This window comes from Pleurodeles waltl, chromosome 1_2, assembly GCF_031143425.1.
Source record: "Pleurodeles waltl isolate 20211129_DDA chromosome 1_2, aPleWal1.hap1.20221129, whole genome shotgun sequence".
Classification (NCBI taxonomy): Eukaryota; Metazoa; Chordata; class Amphibia; order Caudata; family Salamandridae; genus Pleurodeles; species Pleurodeles waltl.
The window spans coordinates 175,543,465-175,556,698 of record NC_090437.1 but is presented as its reverse complement, the minus strand read 5'-3'; the positions used below and the strand labels follow the sequence as shown (position 1 = coordinate 175,556,698).

Below are 13,234 nucleotides of genomic sequence, written 5' to 3'. Positions count from 1 at the left end.
GTTGAGAAATTGCTTTACCTGACGGTGCGGAGAAGATAGCATTTTCTGGGTGAAACCTATAGCAGATGGTGGGATGGCAGAAAAGGCAAGAACAATAATGTTTTCATATTCCTCCTGTATTGGAAGATGGATGTGGGAAGTCCTAAAAGTAGGCGCATGTCATCACATAGCTTAGGCATGTTGTAAGAAAATTTCTGCCCTCAAGTCATTTGGTTTTCCAGACAAATGATGAGACTGTGAATTGCTCCTTTACCACCTGAGGCTGCACCAATGTCGGCAAATGAGTCCCGTTCGGCAGTGTGGGAAAGGATTTTAAATTTGCTGTGAGAAGGTAGGATAAGCCGATAGAGATCAGTGAAGATGGGGGTGAAGTTACAGAAAGTCTGTGGTTGGTGATTAGGTGGGGGCACTGTGTAGGACATTTGTCAGAGGGGTGAGTGTGAAGCACTGTATGCCATTCAATAGGGTGCACCCTTCTGCAATGTGTGGGAGCACAAGCACTTGAACAGTGCTGTTAAAGGCAGCTGGGAGTGGTAAGGTTTGCTAGGCTGATGGTTCCTTTTTGGTCACATAAGTATTGAGTTTGTGGTTACGATAAAACCCTGAAGGTTCATGTCGAATAGCTAAAAGTGACCTACTAGATCTACAGGGAGTGCAGAATTATTAGGCAAGTTGTATTTTTGAGGATTAATTTTATTATTGAACAACAACCATGTTCTCAATGAACCCAAAAAACACATTAATATCAAAGCTGAATATTTTTGGAAGTAGTTTTTAGTTTGTTATTAGTTTTAGCTATGTTAGGGGGATATCTGTGTGTGCAGGTGACTATTACTGTGCATAATTATTAGGCAACTTAACAAAAAACAAATATATACCCATTTCAATTATTTATTATTACCAGTGAAACCAATATAACATCTCAACATTCACAAATATACATTTCTGACATTCAAAAACAAAACAATAACAAATCAGTGACCAATATAGCCACCTTTCCTTGCAAGGACACTCAAAAGCCTGCCATCCATGGATTCTGTCAGTGTTTTGATCTGTTCACCATCAACATTGCGTGCAGCAGCAACCACAGCCTCCCAGACAATGTTCAGAGAGGTGTACTGTTTTCCCTCCTTGTAAATCTCACATTTGATGATGGACCACAGGTTCTCAATGGGGTTCAGATCAGGTGAACAAGGAGGCCATGTCATTAGATTTCCTTCTTATATACCCTTTCTTGCCAGCCACGCTGTGGAGTACTTGGACGCGTGTGATGGAGCATTGTCCTGCATGAAAATCATGTTTTTCTTGAAGGATGCAGACTTCTTCCTGTACCACTGCTTGAAGAAGGTGTCTTCCAGGAACTGGCAGTAGGACTGGGAGTTGAGCTTGACTCCATCCTCAACCCGAAAAGGCCCCACAAGCTCATCTTTGATGATACCAGCCCAAACCAGTACTCCACCTCCACCTTGCTGGCGTCTGAGTCGGACTGGAGCTCTCTGCCCTTTACCAATCCAGTCACGGGCCCATCCATCTGGCCCATCAAGACTCACTCTCATTTCATCAGTCCATAAAACCTAAGAAAAATCAGTCTTGAGATATTTCTTGGCCCAGTCTTGACGTTTCAGCTTGTGTGTCTTGTTCAGTGGTGGTCGTCTTTCAGCCTTTCTTACCTTGGCCATGTCTCTGAGTATTGCACAACTTGTGCTTTTGGGCACTCCAGTGATGTTGCAGCTCTGAAATATGGCCAAACTGGTGGCAAGTGGCATCGTGGCAGCTGCACGCTTGACTTTTCTCAGTTCATGGGCAGTTATTTTGCGCCTTGGTTTTTCCACACGCTTCTTGCGACCCTGTTGACTATTTTGAATGAAACGCTTGATTGTTCGATGATCATGCTTCAGAAGCTTTGCAATTTTAAGAGTGCTGCATCCCTCTGCAAGATATCTCACTATTTTTTACTTTTCTGAGCCTGTCAAGTCCTTCTTTTGACCCATTTTGCCAAAGGAAAGGAAGTTGCCTAATAATTATGCACACCTGATATAGGGTGTTGATGTCATTAGACCACACCCCTTCTCATTACAGAGATGCACATCACCTAATATGCTTAATTGGTAGTAGGCTTTCGAGCCTATACAGCTTGGAGTAAGACAACATGCATGAAGAGGATGATGTGGTCAAAATACTAATTTGCCTAATAATTCTGCACTCCCTGTATGAAATTAATGAACAGAAAGAGTCGAAGGGTTGCTCAAGCAGAAACAGACTGCTGTTCGTCGGCACTAGTGGTCAACTGAGTTAAAAATGACAAGCACAATGAGATGTGGTGCTCTTTGTTGGTGATGGAAGGGCTTTGTCGTCTACTTGGATTAATGCTATTTCTCTACTGTATCTTGAATGGAAGACTGATTGGTATAAGTGTATGAAGCTGTTGTAGGATTGCGGTTGACCTGCTACTGCTTTATTAAAACATAAGTAGTGGAAAGGTAAATGGGTAAGGGGATTTAAACTGAGAATCATGTTTTTTATAAAAAATGTATTGGTTTTTCAAAGTAAGCAAGCAAATGCACATTGGTTTATTATAACCATAGGGATGCCGCTGGCTGCATGCATCGGTATTCAGAAGAAGGCTAGTCAAGACATCTAAAAATCCCCAGCATTTAATCAAAGCTACCACGACAAGTAGGTATAGTACCTGAAAACAGAACAACAATGAACAGTAATGAGCCTGGTCTAAGCAGAAGCAAATAGGTTAAGTAATCAGTACTTCCAAGGAGATAGCCAATCAGATATCAACCGAACAGGGCCCTTTGCTAGTTGTCGAGGGGTAGCCATCTGCAAACTAGGCTATGCATTAGGGTTGCGGGTAGGGAAGCAGCAGGCGGGATTTCACATCTTCTAAATGGTCAAACAGGTGTAACAGAGCTGGGGGAATGCGTATTATCCAGTCTTTTGAGGACTAGCTTCGAATTTGAGGCACTGCTTGAAAAAAGGGTCAATTTATCCCACATAGCTGCGATCAGGTGTTGTCTTAGCCCTCTAGTCTCTTTCCTCCTAAGGTACACGGATTCACCTTCAGCCCATTGGAGCACAGCAGCGTGCCAGAGGGAGATCCCAGGTGGAGAGGATGCCTCCCAATGCCTAGTTATTAGGTGCCACACTGAAAGAAAAGCTAGGCTCAAAGATCTTTTAGTTTAAGCAGGTCCTGGTGACCAGTAGTGGATATGAGGGCAGTGTTAACTTCAGCCCAATAAATACATACAACTGTGCGATCCTAGAACATATGTTTGATGTATTCTCTTAGACCAATCTCAATCTGAGGTAACAGTGATATCAATTTCACTCAGGTGGGCAGAGGTTAGATAAGCGAAGTGGAGAATGTTAAATTAGATGCACCAGAATCTGCCATTTCAAGAAATCTTCTTGTGATGGGAAAGTAGTACATTCCACTCTTTTAGTGTGAACAACCTATGTCTGTCTCCCATTTTGTGCAAATCCCTCGCAAAAGAGATGCAGGCTGATTGGAAATAGCTCTCTCAAGGCAAGAAATTACCCTCCTGTCCACTCTCATAGTATACAGAGTGTGGAGTAAAGAATGAATGTGGGGCTTTGTATCAACTATATCCCATAATTTACCTAGACCTGAGATGAGGCCTCAGTGCGTCAAAAACTGGCCAGGTGGGATGCACAATTGCTCACCCAGTGGGTGGAAAGGGATTAGGGCACTATCCTGGAATAAATCAGCCACACAGTTAAGGCCTATATTCTCCCAGGCCTCAGCCGAGCCAGAAGTAACACTCCCGCTGAAAAAACAGAAATTGTGTAAGGGAATCCCAGAAGTGAAATGTATTGTGGTGGCAGAGAACTGCATAGACCTGTGGTAGTTATCATGGATCTGAGAATCATGTTAGCACTTTACCAATGTGCAAAAAAGCAGTGTTCCTAAACGAGTCAGGAGGATGCAATGGTAATTGTTAGGAACACTGTGCTTTATAGGTTTGGGGAGGAGGTGGTCTTTCAGGCCTTTATAATATTTGCAGAGCACCTGAAACAAAGGATCAGAGACAGAGAGCTCCAAAGGGATCAGCCGTAAAGCTGACAATGATGATGTTAGTGCTCTTCATACATAGGTCTCGATTTCCTTTTCTTTTCTCAATCAGTTTTTTTTTTTTTTTTAATAAACAAAACATAAACTTATGGGATATTTCTCGATTCTACATATAATCTCAAGCAAGAGAAAGAAAAATATCGGTGTTGTCAAGCCACAAGATTCATATAAGGCATTGAGGAAAACAACAAATTATCATAAGCATCTATGAAACTTCTACTTCAATATCATCCTATTCTATTTCTGGGAGAACAAGGTTGAATCTTAGCAAAATGTCAGGTTTTTGTGGTTGGAATATGTACATATGTTAAATACAAACAAGGGACATATAAGAAAAAATAAGGATTAAACATGAAGGTAATATGCTATGAGATAGTGCATATCTTATTTTAGGTCAGGCATGTAAGGCTAAGACATTGCGGCAAGTTAATATTGTGATACAGAAGAAGGAGAGAAGCCATATCCAAGGAGAAAGATACTCATGGTGGTTTCACCAACTGCAGAAAGAGGTCCACTTTATTTTACAGGGGGATTTTGCTGGAAATTATACCTAAGTGCTTCAAGGCAATGTTATCTTCATTTTGTGTAAAACAAAGCCAGCCATGTGTGTATAGGAAGCTTAGTGTTCATTTCCAGTTAGTGAGGATTGTTTTAATTCCAAGTGCACAGAATAAATCAAGGAACATCAAATTGAGAAATCTTGCATTGGGTGTGCATAGATATACACACACTGGGTCTAACGTCACATGAAGAACATCTTCTATGTTGGTAGCAATTTTCTTCCATGTGGGATTAACACGTTTACATTCAAACATCATGTACAGATTTAAATTTCTTGAGCGATTCCTTCCGGTTCAGTTTGTTGGGTAATGAGTTCCATAACTGAGCTTCCTGTTTGAAAACGCTTCTTCCACCCACCATATTAAGTCAGTGGGAAGAAACGGCATAAAGGTACTTTGTCACATTTTATCAGTGAGCTTCCTCTCCTTCTGCCCGAAAGGTAGGTGGAGCTGAATTAAAGACACACATTCAGCATGCATTGCCAAAGCTATGGATCTGACATTTGTATGTGTGTAGCTGTCTTTGCAAATGCTTGTTTGTACACTGGGGAGCAAACACAGAAAAAAGTAATCTAAAAATGGATGTTCCAGAAAAAATTGTTGCTTTCTTTTCTTTGGCATCCACTTTTCATATTTCTTTGTCAGCGCTCGCTTTCAGTGAAATTGGGCTGGTCCCATATTGTAAAGAGTCCCTCCTGCAGTGGGTGGAGGCAGAAGGACACACCTAATCATCCAATTGAAAAAACTGTGACTTCAAATACTCCTCTGAGGTGTTTCAAGAAGTCATTGGCAATGGTGCAGGCCACTGACTGAGGCTTCCAAGGCAAAAGAAGCTAATGGCATAAAAAGGCTGACCTCAAGCTTCTGGAAGTAAGTATACAATACAACATGTCCACCACGAATGATGGAAGCGTCATACACTTGAAACTTAAGAAAAAGAATGGACACCTCACCTCAATTCTGTTCACCATTTTAAGCCAATGTAAATCCCACCTGGCACGAGAGATGTGTCCTGCCTCTCTAGACCAGACAGTAATCTGACTCGCACAGTGGGTGTGACTCGCAGCAGTTTTTAGGAGCCCCTGGATATAGGAAATTCGAGGGAAAACACTTCTTGACACAACATAAGCATGGTGGGGAGTTCAAGATAGATTTCACGGAGTATGAACATGGAAAATGTAGACTTGACCGCCCTGTTTACATAAACCATGAATGAATGATAGCACACCACGTTACAGTTCTTCCATTGCTTTATGAATTTCGCAGACGCGCATTGTTTTTTCCCTGGTGCATCGAGTGCTCAACTAGAAATAGCTACGAAAGGAATTCTGTGCGTGTACACAGGCTCACCCAACTATCTTAAAAATATAATTACTACCACACAAGAAAGATTCTTACTGATCTCTACACGCTGCCCTACCCTCATATGTTCTTATTATTCCTAACTGAACGTTTCAAGAAAAGGTTTGCTGTTCTGCTGTGCGTCATAGCGGCAATCAGCCGGAATGTGACAGCACCAAGGTCCTAATTACACGTGGGCCGGTAATTCTGCTTCAGTGTAAAATCGAATTTGTGCCCGAATCCGGATTACAAATTGGGATCATACTGGGCAGTTGTAAACTGTCGCAAACGGGGAGGACACGCAGCGCACGCTGCCATTTTTGCACACCTCTGAACGGGAGACAACACGTGCAATAGGCGCGTTATCCCTCATTCGGACGTTTGGTACTTAAAATAAAGTGGAAATTGCACATCCGTTAATTTCGTACCCCGCAAAAATACTAATTAACAGGGGTGCAGTTTGCACCTGCATTAGCGCCTGAGTAGCAATCGGGTGCAAAATGTTTAGGAACAAAAGAGGGGCATAATTAATGCAAACATTCCATGGACAATAATTGCAAACACCTGCATTTCTGCATACATAATATAATACCCATTAGTACGCAGACAATAGTTTGGGTCCACGGTGCAATTAACCTGCCTGTCGTGATCAGCACCTAAGTGTTTCAGAAAATTCTGGTTTGCTTATGTCCTAGCAGCTAAAGCATATCTCATCTCTGGGCACAGTATTTATTAGCAAGGGTAGCTCATTAATACTATATATCAATTCATACGTTAATGAACGGAGGTTGGGAAATAGCACAGGACTCATGCATGTGTAAAGCAAATGGAAAAACAAAACACAGACAGGCTGCTTTAGAACTGCTGCCAAATGACCCCAAAACTGGACTAGCACTAATAGTTAAAAATCTTGATTATATGCCCATGTTCTGATCTCCCCGTTAACACCGTTGTGTACCATTAATCTACGTTTACATAACGACGTCAACTGCAAATACTCTTTCGTACCACTTGATGCTATGTACAGCACTCCTGTTAGAAGGCCTACAAATATAATTAAAAAATGCAGAAACAATGAAGGTTTGGGCCTTTCCCTGCTAAAATTGAGAAATACTTCATGAGATAACTGTTAAAACAAGATTTACTACACCAATGGTCTGTTCCAGGGACTTATGGAGAGTTGTGCCAGAACTTGTGCCCCCCCCCGCTCTACAAAGCGCAAAATGCTGGATCCGACTTACGCTGCAACTCAGTGACCAGGGTAACACACCTGAAGGACCTTGGGAGGAGTTATTGCGTGCTGAGGACAGCATCAAGTCTCAGCCACAAATGTATGTCATCAGGGCCATGAATATTTTGTTGTGAAGAAGAACACACAACTATTCCAGAGCAATTCTAACTTTCCGCTGTAGGAGGCCAAGCATTATAGGCCAGAGTTACAAAGACTTAGCTGTGATTTACTCCTGAAGTACTTCTGGCTTACTCTTGAATTTCAGGAGACACCCAGGAGAACTTCTGGAGTTTGGGAGTAATCCTTGCTTACTTCTGGAACTAAGTTAAAAGCAAGGAGTACTACAAGAGTAACTCACAGATAATCATGGTAAAATCTTTGAGTATGCACACCCAGTCTGATTTGACCCCAGCGCCGAGAATTCTTACTTAACTAGACTTCTGAACAAACCAGACTGAGGGATTTTAGGAAGGTCCTCACCTCATTCCAGGTTAGTCACAGAGTGTGAATGTACTTTCATCTCAACAGTAATATAAAATCACTCATACCGATATAAGATTCCCAGTTTTAATGAAGTAAATATCACAAACTATTTGCAATACATTCTAAAGCAATACATTTCAAAGCTGCACAGCTCATTTTGCAATGTCTGTTAATAAACAATTTGAGGGAGTCCGTGGGGTAGCAAACATCACACGCTTGACTGAAATCCTAACCAAGCACTAGCAAAGCCAACAGGCTTCACCTTTGGGACCAATTGTTTTCCATGCTGTACAGCAATCTCAATGCTGTGCAGCATGGCTATAGAAATGAAATAAAAAAGATGCTATGATGCAGCAGCCGTGCCATTATGCAGGCTTGTGCACCACCCATGTGCATACCTACAAAATGACGCAAGAGCTTTTTTTAATTAACAGGCTGGCTCAGTACATAAAAAAATAAGCAGCGCCGAAGTGTTTTTTTGGTCTGGGGAAATATCACAGAGCACACGGATGTAGAAGCACCACAATGGACAGGGGCATCCTCACAGAGGACATGGGCATAGGAAAAAAGCACAGAAAGCAAAGAGTGGTGGGGAACCAAAGGCGTGAGTGCAGAGCAACAACACAGGGGCGGAGAGACAGAAGCAACTGAGAGGGCGAGGGTGTAGAAAGAATCAATTGGCCAGAGAGAGCAACATGGACGAGTGGGGACAAACACACAGGTGAGAAAGTGCAAGAGAAGTACAGAAGGGTGAGTTCAACATGGTGGAGCAGGAGGAGAGGCACACAGGTAACGAAGAGCAACATGGAGTGTGGGAGGTGGAGAAAAGTACATGAAGGAGACATCTAAAAAACGTATGCACCCTCAAGGAGTGCTTAACACAAAAGAAAAAAATAATGTCTGAAAGGCAAGCACTGGAAGGTCACAAGTAATCAATCCTTCAATGCTCCAAGGGAAGGACAAACACAAGAACAGAAATTGATGCCCACACAAGCTGACAAATGAAAAGCAAGCAAATGTGAGTGAAAGTAAAGCCAACTGATAAGTTTGACTTTGATAAGTAATTGGTGGGCTCTAAGCCCACTGTAAGATGACAATAGGTCTTTTCATCAGCAGACAGCTTGCGCTGTCTGTAGGCAAGACCTAAAAATTATGGATTCACATTAAGATAGTTCAAGTAAAATAACAATGATAAATGTTTTATATCTATAAATATTTTTTTTCTTCTTTTTTTTTTGTTTTAAAGTGGTACACACATTGGATGCAACATATATGAAAGGTGTATGAGCTTTAAAGACCTTGGTAAGAACCGCAGACATAGTAGACCACATAACAACTGTTAAGAGCAGCACAGAACAATGAGTGAGGCATTGTGGCCAACAATTACGACCCGCAATCTTTATAATCCGGTGACCCCGATAAAAAGAGACTGTGTGAGAGGTGACTGTAATGTAACGAGGATACATGAATATAGTAGTAGTTACACCACTGATTTCAACACAATGTATGCATACTCCACTCAGTTTGTCAATGTTGTACATCAATAATTTCACAAAACACACATCCTTTTCTTTTTATTTGGAAATTCAAAGATCCCTTTTTTCTCGAGAGAAGTGATACGTTTTTTATTGAAATGTACAAGCTGCTGCCTAAAGAGAGTGATCGTAGTTCTACCAGGTATCTTACTGCAAAAGTTTTAAATTGTACCAGGTATCTTACTGCAAAAGTTTAAACTGATTGTGAAAGTACAAAGATGTTCTTGTCCTACTACATTAAAATATTACGTAGAAATCTTACAAACTGCATTCCATGGGCCTTGCATTTGTCCAAAAGCAGGAAAACTCCCGAAGACGCAAGGACAACTTTTGGCCAAATAATTTATTGTCTGCATATTGTACTGCTTCCAAATTCATGAAAAGTCAAAAGTACTGTTGTATTGCTTACGCTGTCTCAAATAATGATTGCTTCGGTCATGCTGTGGCTTTGTTGTGCAAACCATCAACTGATAATTTTCTTTACTGTTTACAGGAATTGAGCCCAGTTCTAAACTCTTGGGCTCCTGGGAGTATAAACAGTGCTACCACAGTTAAGCTTCTGCTAGCATAGGCCTATTCAACAATTCCTGATGTGTCTCCTGTATTTGTGCTCTACAAAAGAGTTGGGCAAATATTTTTGATTAATAGGCTCCTACTAATGGTATAACAGTGGTAACTCATTCTAATCCTAATAACACCTTCATAGCTACTTCTACTTTTTTTATTCTACTACAAACCACAAGTTTCACTCCTTTATTTTCACCTCTCTCAAAATCCAGGCGTAGGTTGATCTTTTGCTGCTAAGGGGCAAATCTGTAGTGTATTTACACTCGAGCTCTATCAAATTCTTCTCCACTTGGACTTTTAGAGCAACCACCTGCTTTTGTAATCTTCATGATATTTTACTCCAAATTTCGAGGTTACACACATACTGTATGTAACATGTCAAGATTCTGCAATATTATTCTTTAAGGATATTTTCCATATATCTTCACTTTGACTGGCAAATTTTTCAGACATCAATTGAGAAATGTAGGGCCAAACAGTAGCCATTTTGACCTTTTAATTTTAAAGATGTTCCAACGTCAAGTGACTTTACCAGTAGTAAATACTTCCATCAATGTATCAGTGTGAAAGAGTATAGGAAATCTTATCAGAGTTGTATCCTACCCCATTCTAAGCAACTTTGCTGATACCAATGTCCTATGGAGGGTGTCAAATGTGACTCTGAAGTCTATGAATCTCAAAAAGAGCCGTCTGTTTATTTTCGATCAAATATTGGAATATACTCCAATAAGGATAAATATCATCACCAACCATTGAAAATTCAGAAAAGAAATAAAGCCCTTACCAAAATCAGGACATAACTAATCCTCCATCTGAACCATGGCGGGTTTGAGTGTGCAGTTTATGGTCCTAACCTCATATTCTTACACATCCTGCATAAGCTGCACGTAAATGCCACTGGAACAAGTCTGGAGCACACTCTCCGGACCCTATTCAAGACCCCAAAGCTCAGTGCCCATAAATCTCATTTCAACCAACCCCATTCTCCCACCCATGCCCTAAAGAAGTATTAAAAATTCACCTGTCTGAAAAATACTTGGGTGCCTCAACATGACTTAGGAAAGTGCTACAGAAATGCTACAACACTATGCAATACAAACAGATGAATTGTGTCATCTGCATTCTGCCCGGACACCACCCATTCTTAGGGTTTCCATAATAAAGGATTTTCAGGCCCTTATCACAAATTCAGTTCAAAAGTAAAACGATACGGTTGGATTTGTGTTGACAATGGCCGGGTGGAGGTTTTGTTGGCAACGGTTTCTTTACAACAACTGTGAGATCTCCCTGAAGATGAGTCCCTACCGCATGTCAATGCTTACATCCATCCACCCGTCTGCCGCTCTTCGGTCTCCTGTACAACTAAGACCTTACTTCTTCCATCCGTTCCTATGACACAGTGCCCCAACACACTTCTGTCACTGTCCGGTAAAGAGGGCTAGCACCAACTCAGCCATGGCGACCACTCCTCAAGGGATAAAGCAACGAGATCCTGAACTAGGCAGAGCTGCCTGACAACCCCTTTCCTGTGAAGGGACTTCAGCTTAGGCCCGGTTTCCCCTGTTTCTTTTCTTAGTCACTTTGGCTCCCAGTTCCAGCTGTTTTCGGTCGAGTACCAAGCTGAGCTAAGAGCACGACTTGATGTTTCTTCAGGAGCTACGAAAGGTAGTGTAGAACCCGGAAGAGCTCATTGCGACGGTAGAGGACCCAGTCGCATAATATGCAAGGAAACCTTCCTACCTGATTAGGTAAAGGTAAGCCAACTGGGGTGTGAACAGTCTGTTAGTCTGTTTTAAAATCCCAAAGTCACCCCCAAACTCGACCTTGGTTATTCATTGTTAAAAACCGGAGTCCGTGGAAAGTGAAGGGGCAAATGAACACTTCATGGAAAAAAAACGATTGACATTTAGATACTATGGAAGTGAATCCCAAGCTTTTCTCCCAAATGCGGGCTGCTGCTTGCGTAAAATATGCACCAGGGTAAAATATTTACATGAGGTGGAACTCACACTGCAATCTAGTCAAATATTCACGTTGATGAAGGATGGCGTAAATTAATCTAATGCACAGAATTTGCAACTCTCCAACCCGGCCTGACTGCTGAAATTTGCGCTTACAATTCTTCAGGCAGCCCAAAGATTTGTTGAATTACGTGGCAAGCAGCGTCTCGCAGCGTGGAGGCACAGCTGCGCAGCGCTATTTATTCTGGGATGGGAAGAAAATAAGTCCCGCCGAGGCAGAGAAACAGCACTTGAACTCCAATAAAGTGCTTTCGGATAAATCATTCTTCAAAGTTCACAACATCCGGTGTAATGTGCCCCCAAATGTTACAACACAACATGTTGGGCAACACGTGAACTTGGCACGCTGTCAGCTGAAGATGAGCCCGTATTGCGCTCCTCCTCCCATGAACTTTCACCTGAACTTTGCCCTGTCCAACCCAACATTATTTATCTTTCTATCGGTTGACCTCTCCTCCCTCCAGCCCTCTCTATAAACATTTCAGACTATGAGTCAACAATAGCACAGAGAAGCACCAGAAGTGCCTACATGTAAAAGCTGTCCCCTTCTGGAGGTACCCGGCACCGAGGCGCCCCTCTCTCTGCGCCCTCTGCAGGCACAACTGTGAACTTACCTCCGGCTCCTGCAGGTTGACCTCGTTGGGGGCGTTCTCCTTCTCCGCGCTGTTCATCTTCGTCCTCTTGGCGGTCCGGGCTGCTCCCTTGATTTCCCGTCCCAAAGGTTTCGCCTCGCACTGATCCCAGAGTTTGCCTCCTCGTCCCGGCGGCGGCAGAGTGAGGCACCGGGGGGCTGAGGGAGACCTTCAGGGGAGGCTGACCGCGCGACTGTCCCGCATCAGAGTGCCTCGGAGTGCAGCTAAGACTGGAGTGTGTTATGCCGCCGCACAATAAACACACAAAATGCGCCCAGGGTTGGTAGGGCGCGTGGGGGTTCAAGGGCTGTACTGAAAGGGGCGCGGGTATTGGGGCGCAGAGTTTGCGGGGTCCAGATATCTGCTGCGCACCGCGGGGAGGCTGGAGCCGGAGTCAGCTCGGTCCGTTTCCCAGCTCTGTCAGTGGGTGGGTGGGTGGGGGCTGCCGCCGACAGGAAGGGATGGGGCTGTGGAGGGCTCCGTATCACTCCCAATTACTCTTATGGAGACTACAAGATACGTCAAGACGTTTTAAACATCCTTGTAAAAGAGTTTGAAGATTTCCAGAAAAGGTCAGGATTAGGAGGTGAGGATAGGAGGCGGAGGGAGAGCAGAGAGGGAGAAGGGAGGGAGAGGCCGAAGGAGGACAATTAATTATGTAGGGTTAAGGGGAAGGAGGCGCGGGGGAGCAGAGCAGTCATTGCAGGGGGTGTGAGGCAGTCGTGTCTGGCAGCAAGGGAGTATTTTCAGTCAAAGTACTAG

At 42.9% G+C, this 13,234-nt stretch overlaps 1 protein-coding gene across 1 annotated transcript in view; it reads right to left on the bottom strand.

Moving 5' to 3' along the window:
- Nucleotides 1–13,022, bottom strand: part of RBPMS (RNA binding protein, mRNA processing factor) — a 693,723-nt gene extending 680,701 nt beyond the window's left edge. Inside the window, exon 1 of the mRNA XM_069237362.1 lies at nt 12,455–13,022. Coding sequence (XP_069093463.1) covers nt 12,455–12,511 — 57 coding nt within the window. The 5' untranslated portion in view covers nt 12,512–13,022. The remainder of the gene's footprint in view (nt 1–12,454) is intronic.
- Between the last annotated feature and the right edge of the window lie 212 nt (nt 13,023–13,234).